Here is a 16,172-nt window from a genome sequence, read left to right on the forward strand (position 1 = left end):
GCATTCCTGAATGCCTTTGCTGATTGATTTCTGTTGTTTGAAGAACTACCTGAAGTTGGTGTAATGAGTCAGGGCATTGGACATGGTCTTCTAAACTGTCCTAGGATCTTGACTATCATGGAGTGTAGTATAGCTCCTATGAATTCAACATACTGCATCAGCATTAAAAAGAATTTTCCTCATGTTGACTTGTAGGTCCAGACATCTGTACAGTTGGAGAACAGTCTGCATTAAATGCAGAAGTTCCTGAAGGATCTTTCCCTGACATGCAAATCTCCATATAGGTATGTTGATAATTATTTTCCTTATAAATGTAGCTGCTAGTGCTTGGCCCGGGATAATTCCTAACCTGTGATTTGGTGGTTAGAACATTCTGCTTGGAAATCGGAGAGATTCTGCTCAACCCCTCTGCAAGAGAGGGACATAGAACTCATGTCTGTCACTTCCGGGGCAACCTCAGCTGCTCAGTTATTGGGACCAAAACACAAGAATGGCTCCCCCCTTCATTTTTCCCAAGACTTATGCCAGTTTAAATGCATACGTAGTCAAGTAGCCATGAGCAAGTATATAGCCTACTGCACATGCTCAGTTTAAGTGCTTACATTTACACATCTACACTGCAGGATAAAGAATTGCAAATTGTGTATGAGTACCAAAAACATCATTAATGCAGCTGAATAAGTGTAATTTAGGCGCACACAGTATAATGGAATTCTACCCTTGGAGTTTTGTCTTAACTTAGTTTCACGTTTAGTATGATTTTATTTATTTATTTATTTTACAATTCTACATGCACCCAAAAAACAAAGTAGAGGTTACAGGCTGGGGCTCTCAAACAGAAGATTTTTTTGCTGTGGAATGGGCTTTTCTAAGGATTTTTGATATTTGCAGCTATGATGAGCATCACTTCACAATTTATGCTGCCCTGAATAAAGATGCTGTATCAACAGCATCCAAAACAACTTACCAAAGACACCTTTACTGTCAACTGACCCTTCTTAGGTACTGTAAGTGTTCTTTTTTAATAGAGTCAATGCATTTTTTTATACTTGAGAAAAATAATACTGTACCAGAGCACCTCATGATTTGAGATACTAAACTGCAAACTTGCGGACAAATCATTTTTATGACCCAAGATATAATTGTATCCAGTCAAACAACATTTATGTATTACCCAAGAACTTATCAAGAGAGCGGGAACCCCAGAATCTGTCACTGAAATTACTATGGCCATGGACACGAATACATTTAAAACACTCCAAATTCCACTTGCGGCTACAGACAGCTCCCATTGGTGCTCTTCAAAATCACCACAACCACGTGGCAGCATGCTTTCCAGCCAGGGGGAGTGACAGGGAGTTGCTTAGTGCTGTGGCTCTGTTCCTGCTACTAAACAGGAGGAGAAAGGGGAACACCGGAACAGACAGCCAATGAGCGCTCTCCTGCGTGCTCAGCTTCCAGCCTCCCACTTCTGGAATCCAAGAGACATGTAAGGAATCATTATCTCCAGCCTCCCACTGGAACCAAGACACCAGAGACCTCATCCCCCTCTTAGTAGAAGTGGGAGACCAGAGGCAGACAGACACTCAGGGATTTCTGGTTTCCAAATCACGGGTTGGAGAGAAAGATTCCTTGCACGCTTCTCAGGTTCTAGAGACTGTCACAGACCACTAAGGAGAGCACTCATCTGCTGTTCACTGCATTCTCTCTCTCTCCCCCTGTGGGTGAGGGGGAGGGGAGGGAAGGCAGAGCTCTGTGAGATGCCAAAGGGCTGAGCAACTTCCTGTCGCATAACACTTGAGCATGCACACAGAATGTGAAGTGTTTCAAAGAAGTTGCTGCTCCATCCTGGGTCTATTTTAGAGCACTTCTGCCATTTTTAGAGTGATTCATTGGGTGTATATATCTGTCTGCTTGTCTTCTGAAGTGCTTCAAATGTCTGTCCAGGGCCCACATGACATTGCATTCATCATCTCACTCACACTCTCTCCGTCTGCTTCCAGACAATATTTATCTTCAGCCCAAGAGTCTTTCAAGCTTTAGCTTCCATAAAAAGTGCAATTTATTTTTAATTTTCTATTAAACATCAACTAGTCAATTAACTAATTTTTGTCCTCTTTAAATACATTTTTAAATAGACCATATTATTTTTAATTGATTTATTTTTTCCTCTTTCAATTTATTCTGAAAAATAAACAATATGTTTTTATTTTACATGGAAAAGGTAAGGCTACAATTTAAGATTCTGTTTATATTAAGCACAGAATTAATGCCAATGAACTGTGTTTTGACTGTTTTTAAATACCCACAACTGTGACAGATGCTAACACAATAAAAAAGTATAATTGAACTCACACACAAATCATACACAGTGATTTAATGCATGGCAGAATTTGTTAATGACTTAATTTAAGAAATTATTCACTTTAAGAAAGGTGCTTGCTATTTTATCAACTGCTATTTATACATTGGTAACCTGTTACAATTTATTATCTGTCAGGCTGCCTTAGTAATTTCTTAATTTTCACAATATGGTTGAAATATCCAAAAAACTCTCAAGTTATGCAAGTGATAATTATAACACTAATCTTGCACACGATAAAATCCTACAATTAAGTCTCTCATGAATATTCTATGGTGTTATGATTTTATAGTAATGGAAAAAGAGTGTGCATTTATTATAAATCTGTAATTATCCAACTAAGTATATTTTTATTTACTCTTAACTAGAAGTATCACACAAAGTATTTATTCATTTATTCTAACTTGGAAAGCAGGTATTGTCAACTGTAGTCACCCTTTCAGAGCAGTTTTATCTGAGGCTGTCCTCATTCGCCAGAAAAAACCTACCCAATTAAAGAAAATCATGCCAACTCCTCCTCTCCTCAAGTACCTATTCAATTTAGCACCATCAGTTTCCACAGATGAGCGTTAACATAGCATGAATATAACTAATGAGCTAATAGCAGATATAGCCATGAAACAATTACATCTACCAAACTTTACCTCCAAATTGGATAATAAATCTAGTGCTGCCCATACATGACAATACTGTCACTTCCCCCACAAAAAATATTTAATATTTGTTTTACTTTTCATTCAGGTTTAATTATAACATATATTTCTGTTCATTGTTGTGCTTATTTGAATGTGGAAATATACATCATTTTTACTTTTAGGATGGTTCTCTTACTAACCCTGGCAAATTTGATAGTCTAGTCAAAGCTGCACAAGTGCAGCAGGTTTGAAACTATCCTGATGTCTCAAATGACCACGGTGTGAACTCTGCCAGATACTTCTTTGGCACAATATTGGAAGTAAACAACAAGGCAGAGAGGCAAATAATAAACCCTGCAATTAAGATTAAACAAGACAGACCTGACTGGAAAGAGCTCATTAAAAAGCCTCAATTTAAGGTTTAATTACTAACAGATGATTGGTAAACCATGAATATTATAAAGAAGGAGGCACATATAGTCTTAGTCATATTAATTACTGAATTACAGAATCCTGTATAGTTTATGATTTCTATATTGTAAGAGTATTCTTAGGTGAAGTTTTCTTAAGTTGAGAGACAAATACAAAGAGGGATAGCTTTGCTAATGCAACTACAAAGTAAGGAAAGAAAAGCAGGTGACTGACAAGGAAACATTTCTGACCAACAGGGGAAGAGGATGAAAAAAAAATCTTCCCTTGTCAGAAACTGAACTTTTCAAAGGACTTATGTTCCAAAGTTCATAAATTTTATCTAACTGTCACCTTCCAGAATCACTGAAGAAATGGTTTAAAGCTGTTTCTCAAGGGTCTCAAAAACACAAAGAAACTGAAGAGCCCATCAGGAATTTTGCCCCTTGAATCCCAGTCCAAAGAACTAGAAAGAACTGAAAGGACTAAAGTAGTAACATAGTTGAAAAATTGTCAATGATGGATAGCAAGTAGTAGAGCTATCATTCTTGCTCTCTCTATGCTGGTGAAAATAATTCAGGTTAAGTAAATTATAGAGGACCGAAAATAAATTAGCTCAAGAAGTAAAGAACTATATAAGATGACCTATAGTAAAAATATGAACTTAGAACATGTAGCATCCTTGCTTGCTAAGCAAGGACAAAGCACAGACCACTGAGAACCTACAACATGCACTGTTTTGTACTGTTTATCTACCAATTACCGAATCTACTTCAAGGTTGTTTGTTCTCACTAAACCTCTGTACTGACCAAGAATCACTTATCTTAGGAACTGCATTTCAGAATGATAGTTTCATTCAATCAGGATACTTCAGCTGATGGCACACTTCACAAGGTCTGAGGATAAATCTTTCCCAACTAAGGGCTTGAGAACAAACATCCACTGGAAAGTAGTGAGAAACTGAGTCTTGCTGTCTTCATAAAATCATTTTATTAAGTAATTGGTGGGATCTTTTGAATTCATTCAAATTTTTACTTTTATCAAGGAGCTGCTAAGCTTTAGGAGTGCAATGCCACACTCCTTTTAGGGACATTCCATACATATAAAGAGGACCTAGATATTATGGTGATGGATGCTTTAAAAATAAGTCTAATAAAACACACTAGGTTTTTTGGAAGTTATATAATAATTATTCATAACAAAGCAAAATCTTGGCAGGGAACTTAAAAATATGAAAAGAACAAGTTCTAAGTGACTACTTTTTCAGCAAAGAAGATGAAAAGCTTGATTATACTAGACCAGTGATTCTCAACCAAGGTGATGGGACACCCTGGAGTGACACCAGATCCTTTGAGAAGTGCCACAAGGTGTGAGGAGATAAGCTAAGTAGATACATGCAGGCTCAGGCTTGTCCCTGCCTGAATGATCCCCACACCCCAAACCCCTCTGCAAGGAGGTAAGCACTATAATTTATACATTAGTTTTTGAAACTGGATGCCACTCAATTCACAGAAGTTATGGAGGGGTGCCTTGAGTCCAGTGAGAGGTGCCTCAAGTCCAAAAACATTTGAGAACCACTCTACTAGACAAAGGAAGGTTCTCAAATCAATTAATCATGAGACTAGGGAGATCTGCCCAATGTTCTTCGAACTGAAAGCACCTATTGATCTCTGAACTATCACTTGACTCAGAGAATTAATACTATTTTTTCATTTCAACACTTTTTGCCTTTTCCGGCTCATTTCATAGGTTTCTCCGTGGCTGGACTTATACCTGGGAGAACAGCAGTTGGACAGATCAACACTCTCCCATCCATGCTTTCTCTTTGATCTTCTCCCTGCCATGTCTGAGACCAACTCTGCCAAAAAGTCAGATCTCTGACTGCTTTGATGGAGAAGTAGCCTTCTGCTACAATCACTTAAACACCTCTGCCTCAACACAGTGGCATACATTCAGCAATATCTATCTGATGATTCCTCATCAACTTTATAATGCCTAACTGTGAATAAGCCACAGCTGATAACATTTTAGGGTATGTCTACATGGTGCAAAATAGTTACCTAGTGAGACACACTAACTAGCTGTAAACATGCTTGTTCTTGAACTGATTTGCAAAGCAAAGCTTACTAGCCCACACACAGTACCACTTGTGGCTATACTACTTCCTACTTGGAATCTAGCCTGTGCATAGCAACTGCGTTGTATCTTAGTATGATACTGGCCTAGATATCTTCAATCACCACCTAAGCTTATTATCACCTATTGGCACATGTCAAAACACAAGAAAAAGAAATGAAGACAAGCGTGTGAATGATAATGTGGGGACAGCTGGAAGGCTACTGAAAGATTTAAATTAATTTAACTTTAAGTGCACTTTGCTAAAAGTTGGAGTTTTATTACATGAATCATCTCCACCTGGAACTGGTCTCATTGTAGAAATTTTACAACAGAAGTTTAATGTTTAAAAAGCACTCTATCTAAATAATCAAATAGCTCTACATGTGAAAAAACACAAGTAGTTCTAAGTCTTGATCCAACCTCACTGAAGCTACTGACCAAGTGTGAGAGCGCAAGTCTACATATGGCTTGGCTAGCTGTACCAATCACAGCTTCAAGTTCTTTAACACTAAAGTTCTGCAATAGTCTTTCTACCTCAATATACTAAATGTCTTACATGTTGCCTATGTACTATTACTTCAAGAAACAAACTGTTTCTAGAAAAATTAGAAAATAAAAAGGAAATGGAAGTATTCAATAACATGCTAGCAGCTAATATGAACAAAGCTTACCTGTTTTTTTACTAAGTTTGTACAAGAAGGTTTGCCGGGGGTCTGAATGATCTCGACACGTCAGTTGTAATAAAGAACCCGACTTTTTCCACTTCTGCATAAACCAGAGACCTGTATTGTTAGGTACAACATAAGTACAGTTCCACAGTACAATCATCACTAAACATCAGTTAAGTGTGTAGTTACTGTCCATACATTCAGTCCCCCTGATTCAGTTAATTAGCAGTGTCAGTATTATCAAGTCCAAAACCATTTTATATTTATTTCAGCCACTATTTCATCCTAACTGATTTGTACCTAATGATGGAAGAATGTAGTCCTTTGTTTTCAATAAGTACATATCTTAATGATAGGAAATACATTCCTTTACCAGGAAGTCAGAATATAACCTTAAATATTAACCACAAAGTAATATGCAGACACAGGGTAGAGCCAAAGGCTCACTTGGGGCAGTCTCAAAAGCTGCTGTTCCAGCTGTGACAGAGTTACAGCAAGCAGGTCCCCCTCCCCTTTAAAATCACTTAAAGGGAACCTTTGTCTAAGCTAGGGACACACAAGGTCTGACCTGTGGACCAGACAGAGCCCACAGCGGACTCCATTTCCCAGCAGCTCCTGCCCATGTCACTGCAGCCAGTTTCCATGAACACCCTAGCAGCTGCGGTGCCATGACAGTGCAGGGCCAGGGTTTCCATGGAGACCAGCCCCAGCCCCACTGGCAGGGCATGCAGCTGGGCAGGGAGCTATTCCAGGACTGGGATCTTGCGATGGTGACAGCGTGGTCTGGAGTTGGGGCAGAACTGCAATCCACTGCCCGCCTGCCCCAGGCAGGGGTGTGCAGGTAGCATATCACGGCTGTACCCGAACTCCAGACAATACTGTCACCCCTGCAAGATCCCAGCCCTCATCTTGGAGCAGCTCCCCACCCAGCTGCACTGCCCTGCCAGAACCATGAACTCTGCCTCCATGCTGTCACAGCCCTGCCATTGCTGGGGTGCCATGGAAACCGGCTGGAATGATGTAGGCGGGGGCTGCTGGGAAATGGAGTCTGGCCACCAGCCAGACCCACCATTTTGCCCACCCCTGGTCTAAGCCCATATTCTTATATTTTAAAAAACGTTTCAAATGTTGTAACATTGAGATATATAATGTTTTAAAGAGTAAAGTATACAATTTCTTTGTAATTTATGTCAACATTTTCTCCATAACAGGGCACAATATACACTAAGGGCATAATATACGCATATCATACTTTGCAAGTCAAGTGTAGAAAGTCCAAGCAATTTTACTGGTTTGTTCACTCCAGCAAATTTGAAACCCTTACCAGGCAATTTGGGTGGTAAGGTGGGATAGGGTGCCCACAGTGTCTCAGGTATTTAGCTTCCCATGCTTCAAAATGGTGATTGGGGTGCTCATTCAACAACCTTTACTTAAAGCACCCCAGCTGCCATTTTGAAGAGTAGGGACACTGAATACACATGGCGCCGAAGCTGCTGGAGTGTGCCATTTAGGAAGTGCTAATCAAGTCAGCTCTGACACGTCCTAATTCGGTGTTCGGCATGTGTGTAGGTGCCCTTTAATTTAGGCAAATAATTCATGACAAATTTCACTTCTTCCTTTTCACTAACTGTACACAAGCCATCATATAGCTTTCTTAATTATGCTTTTAGAAATTACTGCAGAATAATTTGTGTTGTTTACTGAACACATCCAACACAGAATATTTGAACCCTGGTGTTTAGATTTAATGGATACAAGAGTCATAAAGGGTTTGATTATATTGTACAAGGCTGAATTGTACTGAAACACACTGTACTGGCCCTGTGCACACTGGTTCACTGGATGAGAGAGCTGGAAGGGACCTCACGAGACATCTAGTTCAGCATCCTGCTAGATTCAGGATCATCCCTGACTAAGCTATCCCAGCCAAGTGTCTGCTCTTGAAAATTTTAAGGGATGGAGATTCCATAACCTCTCTAAGTAGTCTAGTTCAATATTTCACCACCCTCATAATAAGAAAGTTCCTCCTAATCTTGAACCTAAATTTCCTCTGTTGCAGTTTGAGGCCATTTAATCTAGTCCTGTTCCTTATGGGCACAGAGAATAGTCTCTCCCCCATCCTCTTTATAATACTATCCCATACACATAATTCATGTGAAAGTATATGTGAATGAATCTCTATTTTCTTTGCAAATATCTTAACATAAAATCTGGCTCAAACACATTAGTATGCTCCCATATGTATGCTCAGGCACCACAATAAGGTTTTAAGATTGCCACTTTCCCTCTGCTCACAAGACCAGACCAACAATACATCTGGTTCTTATAATTCAAGGAACAGAAAGACCTGCATACCCCTTTTTAATTAACAATTCAATGGAAAAGATGTTGATCCATTCCCCCCCATAAATGAATTTGTTCTAAAAATATACCATTGAAAATAACATTTTTACCTGTATTAACAAGAGCACTGCTGTTGTACAGGGTACCAAGATGTGGTCCAGACAGAGACAGGAAAGTGTGAAGCTTGTTGAGGTAATATTTAAACCGAGGTCTTGTGAGCACTGAACGGATTATTAAATTGCCCAGCGAATGTCCAATAAAGCTATTTAAAAAGAAAAACAGTAGTATAACATGGAACCTGAAGGGAACTTTTTTTAAAGTGAAAAGTGAGAACAGGTGCCAGAGTTAGAAGTCTGAATGAGCAATGAAAATGCATTTTTAAAATTATTAATAAAGTACTGATATTTTCTATGTTGCCCAATAGTTTAGACAGAAATCTTTTGGTCATTCCTTTAGAATTAGTTACCAATAAAAACAATATTTTAGCATAAGCATAAAAACAGGCCCTCCATCAAAACGTGTAAAGTGTATTGTTTCTGAACTAATTACCATTAGCACCAACTGTTTAGTAAATATTAAGTGTGATGTACATGACTCAATAAATCGTATTTTTGCCACTTGATGGCTGTGAAGTTTAATCAGCTAGATGCATGCTAGTTACCAAGAAAACTTGCAGGGTGCAGGAAGTGCTCCAGTGAGGAAGAAAAGGTTATTTAAACTAATCTGGACAAACAATTTAAGCTGGAAGCAACATCATAAGTAGGCTTGCTCCATGGACTGAGCACTAAAGTCAAGTTAGCTACAACAGGAGAACTGCGTGTCAGGAGCGTATCAAAACTGATACCTCCCTTGTACCATAATGTGGTCCTTATCTCACTTGAACCTGCTGGCAACAGTATAATAATAATGCTAGAGGTCTACCTTGAAAAAATCCCTATAACAGTTTATACATAAAGCATGTGTGTGTGTGTTGGGGGGGGAGGGGGGGGGAAACGGACGACTACACATGCACATTTACCACAGTTTAGGTCAGTAAAATCTCTATTATTCACTAACTGGAACACCTTATTAACCAGAATTTCAGCGCTGCACCAAAAGCAGTGGGACACACATGGCACTGCGCCGCTTTGCCTCCTGCTGCACGGGGGGACAAAGCTTGCACGCGGTGGCAACCGCCACCCACCACCCTGCGCTGCTGCTGCTGCTGCTCTGTGCGCGGCTGCTGCCGCCCCTCCTACTCCGCAGCTGGCCGGAAACTCTGTGCCTCAGGTAACCAGCACTTCTAGCTTACCAGCACCCCTCATCCCCCACTTGTGCCGGATAACAGGAATTTTACTGCACTAGGTCAGAATATACTTCTTTTATCAGATGCATGTTGCCTCCAGAAAGGTGAAGAGGAGCTCCATTAATGTGGTTTAAATATACCAGTATAGTTTCATGTTTGGGGTTGACTTGCCCCTTAGCTCCCTGCATTCACCTGAAACTCAATCAATGTCTTAACCACAAGTCATCCTTTCTCCTTGCTTCTTGTACTACTATATTCCTAGACAAAAAGTGTTAAAATGAATTTAAATTGCGAATACCCATAAGTAATTTACTGCAAACTTCATTTGGTATTGTAATAATTCTTTAAAAGAATTATAAGCCCTAGAAATTAGTAGTTTAAATTCAATTTTAAAAATCCACACATATTAAAAGTATTAAATTGCTGAATTTGGTCAACAAAGCCTTAAATCTGACCTAAGTACACATTTCTAAAAACAGCTTACATTTTAAAAGTGGCATTTTTATTAAAATAGGCACTATCATTTCTTTCTAATATGAAATTGAATAAACTAATTACATAATTTTAGATCAGTGCCTTTAGTAAAATAATGCATCTCTACTGAGACACAGTACATCTTTTGACAACAGACAGCAACAAGGAACTGAGGTTATATTTGCCAATTTAAATTTTAAGTGAAAAAAAAAGTTATCATATGCAGTCACACGAAAAAGATAGTAATGTACTTGCCTTTATTGACTTTCTGAAAAATAAAGATTTGAGATAGTGCATTTAACCTTACAGACAATTTGTATCGCACTTAGATGAGTTATTCTTTAAAAATAATAGTATCCAAAGTGTAATGCTAATATTGCTAATCAGAGATTCTATGGTTTTCTCTGGCTTCTACCATTCATTTCATTTAGTTAAACTGAAAGATTATCTACCATCCTAATGGGCCAAAAGTATCTGGGGATCCAATATTAACCTAAATTACTGGATCAGACAACTGTATTATCCTTAAGCAAATCTGACTATTCCCTGAGCTAGAATGTCTCAAATCTGAAAAAAACAAAACCCATTGTTAGGTAAAATCTTTACACACAAATCAAAGATATTGACAGCTAAAGCTAAAACTTTCACACAGGTATTCAACATGAGCGTAAGCTCACCACCTGTACTTCTACTGGAAAAACTGGACCTAAATTCATATTGTTAAAATATAAGGAGTTTCCTTACTTGAAACATTAGAACTTACAACATGTTTTAGTTCAGCTTTAACATGATTGAAATTCCATTAGAAAAATTAATCTGCCTTAAAAAAAAAATCACTAGAAAATAAACAAACCAAAGCATCTGGAATGAATTGTTTAATTGTACACATCAAAGGGCTAACAGTTTTACTCCTAATTTTCAGAAAAAAATAATTATCGAATAACCAACCATGTGCATCTCAAAGATGTAAGTGAGCATACTATAAGCTTTTAATGTGACTAAATAAAAAGTGTTATGAACCTTTTCTCAAAGAGAATATGAACAAAAAGCTTTTTAATGATGTTAGGTACAAATATAAGCCCATCTCGCATAGAGAATCAAAACTGTAACTATACGATGTGATTTTGAACAGCACATGGAAATATTATAGGCTTTCTGCTCTGCGCATAAAACTTCACAGATTCAGGAGACTGTATAATCTCTGGTACCATAAACCATAAAATAAAAGCTACAAATGAGGATTACAACCTAGACCAGTTTGGGACTGAAAAAAACCACAACACAATGGAACCTCATTTCATGTACATTAATACACAAATAATTCAGTGGAGGTTTGTGTGATTTCATGGTAAATTACTATCATACCCCCATTAGCAGGATGAAAGTATTGCCACAATAACCCATGGGCTTGACCCAGCATACACCAAAATCCCTAGATAGGGCCACAGCACTTTGAGAGGTTTTATGGGCAGTTATCAAGATTAAGTCTCTTTTAGCTCTAAAAGTTTGCATGCTAAAAGTTTGCATGCAGAGGTGCTAAATCATGTAGTAACATTCTGAATAGACTGAAGATTGGACATGAGTGATTTTTGGGAGACTATATAGGTCTGAGCAAAGCAAAGGTAAAGAATGCAATTAATTAAAGGTAAATTCAACAGAATATATCGAATAGCTTTGGAGTGGAGAAAAGATGAAGATTAGAAGCTAGCAAAGTTATGTTTAAAAGAAGGTTGCAGGTGAGAAAGCAGATGGATGATTTAGAAACACGGCTGGAATATATATTTGCCTCAAAAGAAGAAAATGCGTTTTCTTCATGTTCAGTTAAATCCAAGATAAGCCTATTTGTGCTAAAATGCAAATAATAAATTACCAACTCCAATAAAATGCATAACTAGTTTTTCTGTATAACACAAAGTTAGGCAGGACTACTATGTGCATTTTTCACCCCCCTTAGCAAAGAAAATAGCAGAAGTTAATGTGAGCATTTCTAGAGTTGTCTATTAGAAAAATGGGTCCTTTTAACAAAAATATTTACCTTTTCCTAGTGTTCTTCTTTGAGAAGTGCTGCACATTCATATTACCCTGTAACTGTAGGCAGGCAGTAGTGTACTGGAGCTGGACTGTTTTCTGTAGTATTACCTTTTGGGGCAAAGCATATAGCTTCCTTCTTTTTAATTCCCAATGTGAGACTACAGAAGACAGAGCTACTCCAAGTTTCACTCAGTTCCTTCATGCCAGAATCCCCATATGTATACTCTGAAGCAGAAGACAGAGGGTACCATAAAAACAGTACAAGATATTGTGAACAAGTTATAGAAATGTGAATAACAGCTTTTGCTTCTTCTAGTGTATGCATACCCCTAGATCTGTAGGTGGCTTTAATAGTGCCCAATGATGTCTCAGACCATTTGAAAAGAGTTCAGAACAGTTTAAAAAACTGCATTTGCCCTAAGCAAGTCAGCAATGGTGTAATGTTTGAGAAGACACATCTGGATGACCAAGAAGTCACTCTGCAGATGCCCAATATAAAAAGGTTTTCTAAGAAAACCACCAATGTAATACGTGCTTGTGACAGGTGCGTTGTCTCAAGGTCGGTCACAACAACCAGCTCACCAGTCTGGGCAGTCTGCCCACCTAACTCACCTGCCATGTCTTTGATGTAATGAGTACGTTGGTTCTAGGTGGGAGGCTACACCTTTAATGCCCTAATGACTAGGGAACACTACACGACTCTGACCTTCCCTTATCGTGTCCCATGCCTCACAGATCTTACACTGTTATCAACTCTATGTGCCTCCTTGACGTCGAGCCCTTCGGCTCCTGTCTCTCTGCACCACTTGGGTGTCAAGTTTTCTGGTGTTTAGCTTTCTGTGTTTCTCTCCCAGGCACCTGGCTCTCCGCACCTGGCTCTCCAGTGCCCGGCTCTCCCCATCCATCACTGGGCTCTGCCCAGATCATGTGCCCCTTTCTCCAAGCACTAACGAGACCTCCAAACCTTCCCTTATAGCCTCATCCCAGTCCTCTGGAATAAACCGTAACACAAATACAAGCCCCTGGGCCACAACATAATGCTAATGGAGACTGGGTTCTGTCTCTTTAAGAGGGTAAAAATTCTCCCTTAGGACCACGTCTCTTAGCCTTAAGTACCTTAGACTCCTGGAGCCTCACTGTTCTTGTAGGCAGCAAAGTAGGCAGCACCTGACCAGGTAGCTCGTTTGTGCAGGGGCTCCTTTCCTTGGCAGTTGCTAGAGAGAGAGCCCCTACTAGCTCAAGCCCTAGGTTTATATATTCCCAGTGCCCTGCCCGCTCCCAGTGATCTGACTGGCTGCAGGTGTTGGCCAATTATCCTCTTAGGCTGTTGTTCAGGCAACCTGCAGCTGTGGGACTCTGCCTAGCCCTCTGAGCAGCCTGGCCAAGCTGCTTCTGCCCTTTAAAGTAGCAAGCACATTTTGGTGCTCTGCTACAGTGCTCTTGTAGAGAAAGCTAAAAGTCTGTTGCAGATGTGCTATTAGTTTCTTAATTATCAGGACACTATTAGAAAGTTAACCTGTGAGAGAGCCTGTGCCAAGCTTGGATGTCTCTTCATTTTTACAAATGAAACAAATGGACAATGTGATGTCCAAAAACACTTTGTCCTCACTAAGCAGGACAGCTCAGTGACCATCAAGTGCATGGAGTCTTTTTTCATCTGTATGCTAAGATACAGATTTAAATATTCTTGACTTGAAAGTAAAACATTTTGGAAAGGCTCTCACAGAAGTCTTGTCTCTATGGAAAACCATTAATAGAGACCTTACCAGAAGAGCTTGTAGTACACCTAATCTTCTGGGCTTATTGGTCACAGAAATGAAACTTCAGCAGACAGGTGTTTCACTGAACAGGTTACCACTGACTTCTATGGTGCATCATCAGAGCTGATAGAAAGAAGCTTAAGTCCCATGCTGGTGCTGGGTTTCTGGTTGGAGGAGTAAGAGTAGAGTATAATCAGACTTTTAAGAAACCTGTGGATTAAAATGTCCTTGAATCATGATGGATAATATCTGATATCACAGAGAAATGAACTGTCATGGAACTGATGGATAGCCCTGCTTCTTCAAGATGAGACTAGTAGTTCAGAATGTTTTGGATTTCAGTGCAATTCAGGCTTTTTCCCCCCCATGTGGAAAACTGTCTTCTCTTTAGTGATGTATGTGCTTCTGGTGAGATTTTCCTGATATTAAGCAAGGCATTCAGGACAGCCAGGAAGAGCTTCTTTCTGGATAATCTAGCTACTCAACATCCAAATTGTGAAATGGAGACTGGCAGCGTTGGGATGGATACCTCTGATATTATATCACTTTGCTAGAGCCTTTTCCAATGGTAGTCATGGAACCAACAATGTGAGCAGATTGGAATGCCATGCCTGCTTCAACTATGCCTGCACTATTAGAACTACTGTGATTTAGTCCTGTTTCAATCTGAATATCATCCACTGTTCTACGCTCTTGGAAGGTAAACAGAGCAATTCAGTTTATGATACAGAAGTTGCAGAGCTTGAATAATTTTTGGCACAGTTGATTAGAGCTATTACTACTTGTTAAAACTACACTTTTTGAGATCAGGTAGGAAGGCATACCATCTATGCATCACCCATTTTTTAAGCAGAATTGGGGGCAAGACATACATTAGACCTGGTCCCACAGTAACAGGAATCTTTCCATTAAAAAACTAGGACTGAGGTATATACCCTGATGACATTCCTTTTCCTAGGCAACAGGTCTGTGCAAGGACTCCCCTAAGCCTGAATTTTGGCCACCACTAAAGTCTCATTTAATAACCATCCATGATCATTCCACAACCTCCATGTGACTTGGTCTGCCAAGAAGTTCTACACTCTTGAGAGGTAAACAGAATCTTTCTATTTATGATGCACAAGCTCCAGAGTTTGATGAATTTCTGGCATACCTGATTAGAGCTATTACTGCTTGTTCAAATTATGCTTTTGAGATCAGATAGGAAGGCATACCATCTATGCATACCACCTGGAGCTCTTCACATTCGTTCATACGGAGGGATGAGTTTGTGTCTAAGTCAACCAGACAGGCAAACAACCTTAAGGTGGATGTGTCCATGTGCCCCAATGTCTAGAATGGCGTAGAAACTATCCTGGCGTATGTAAGCAATTGGTGATATGCAATTGAATATTACTGTAATGAACCTGATTCTTTGAATCAGACAGAGGTTCCAGAAGTTCTCTTCACCTAGAAAGAAGCGTTGCTCTAGTTTCTGTGCGGACCGGTCGCGAGCCGGGCCCTTTTTCGTGCTCTGCGCAGGCTGTGGCCAGCAGCCCAGACACGCGGGGTCGGAGAGAGGGCGCGACAAGCTAGAATTAGGCACAGACTCGTAGCGGTAGATTTAAAGATTGTTTACTTACACCGGAGATGGTTGCGGTGCAGGCTGGAAAACTTGCTTGAGTTGCGGTTACAGACAAAGACAACACGAACGATCACGTGGAGTTTGCTAGGCTCCACGGAAACAGACCTCCGGATGCCCTGGGTAAGCGTGCCACCAAATTTGGAAACTTGTAGATACGTCTTATAAAATTTTGTCGCTCGAAGACGGGAAGAGGTGGGCGATGGATCAGGTCGCCAAACTCCTCTGAATCTCACACAGGGGTCTTTATTTCCCTGCCGTGTACCCAGAGTCCCCACGAGATGGATGTGGAGTCCTCTTTGGCTTGGGCGGAACCCGCTCAAGCCTCTTATACGGCTAACAGGCCACACGTTCCCGCCACGTGGGAATAATTTAGAACTAGCCAATAGTGGGGAACCAATTTGCATGCGGGTGGCGGGAACTCCTTTGCACCGTGCATTTCTCTTGCAACTTGAGCAATGCACTC

At 39.8% G+C, this 16,172-nt stretch overlaps 1 protein-coding gene and 1 long non-coding RNA gene across 9 annotated transcripts in view; one reads left to right on the forward strand and one right to left on the reverse strand.

The window, feature by feature from the left end:
• Nucleotides 1-16,172, forward strand: part of LOC112552141 — an 85,547-nt gene that overhangs the window by 34,038 nt on the left and 35,337 nt on the right. For all 3 annotated transcript variants that reach the window (XR_003091653.1, XR_003091656.1, XR_003091654.1), the window contains exon 3: nt 196-284. This is a non-coding gene — a long non-coding RNA (uncharacterized LOC112552141). The remainder of the gene's footprint in view (nt 1-195; nt 285-16,172) is intronic.
• Nucleotides 1-16,172, reverse strand: part of FAM135A (family with sequence similarity 135 member A) — a 127,811-nt gene that overhangs the window by 13,041 nt on the left and 98,598 nt on the right. For 5 of the 6 annotated variants that reach the window (XM_025217037.1, XM_025217024.1, XM_025217054.1 and 2 more), the window contains 2 exons: nt 8,646-8,797; nt 6,196-6,306 (listed from right to left, as the gene is read on the reverse strand). In XM_025217037.1, the coding sequence (XP_025072822.1) occupies nt 6,196-6,306; nt 8,646-8,797 (263 nt within the window). The remainder of the gene's footprint in view (nt 1-6,195; nt 6,307-8,645; nt 8,798-16,172) is intronic. The other variant, XR_003096494.1, reaches the window with a different exon arrangement.

Source organism: Alligator sinensis, unplaced genomic scaffold (genome assembly GCF_000455745.1).
Source record: "Alligator sinensis unplaced genomic scaffold, ASM45574v1 scaffold499_1, whole genome shotgun sequence".
In the NCBI taxonomy this organism is placed as follows: domain Eukaryota; kingdom Metazoa; phylum Chordata; order Crocodylia; family Alligatoridae; genus Alligator; species Alligator sinensis.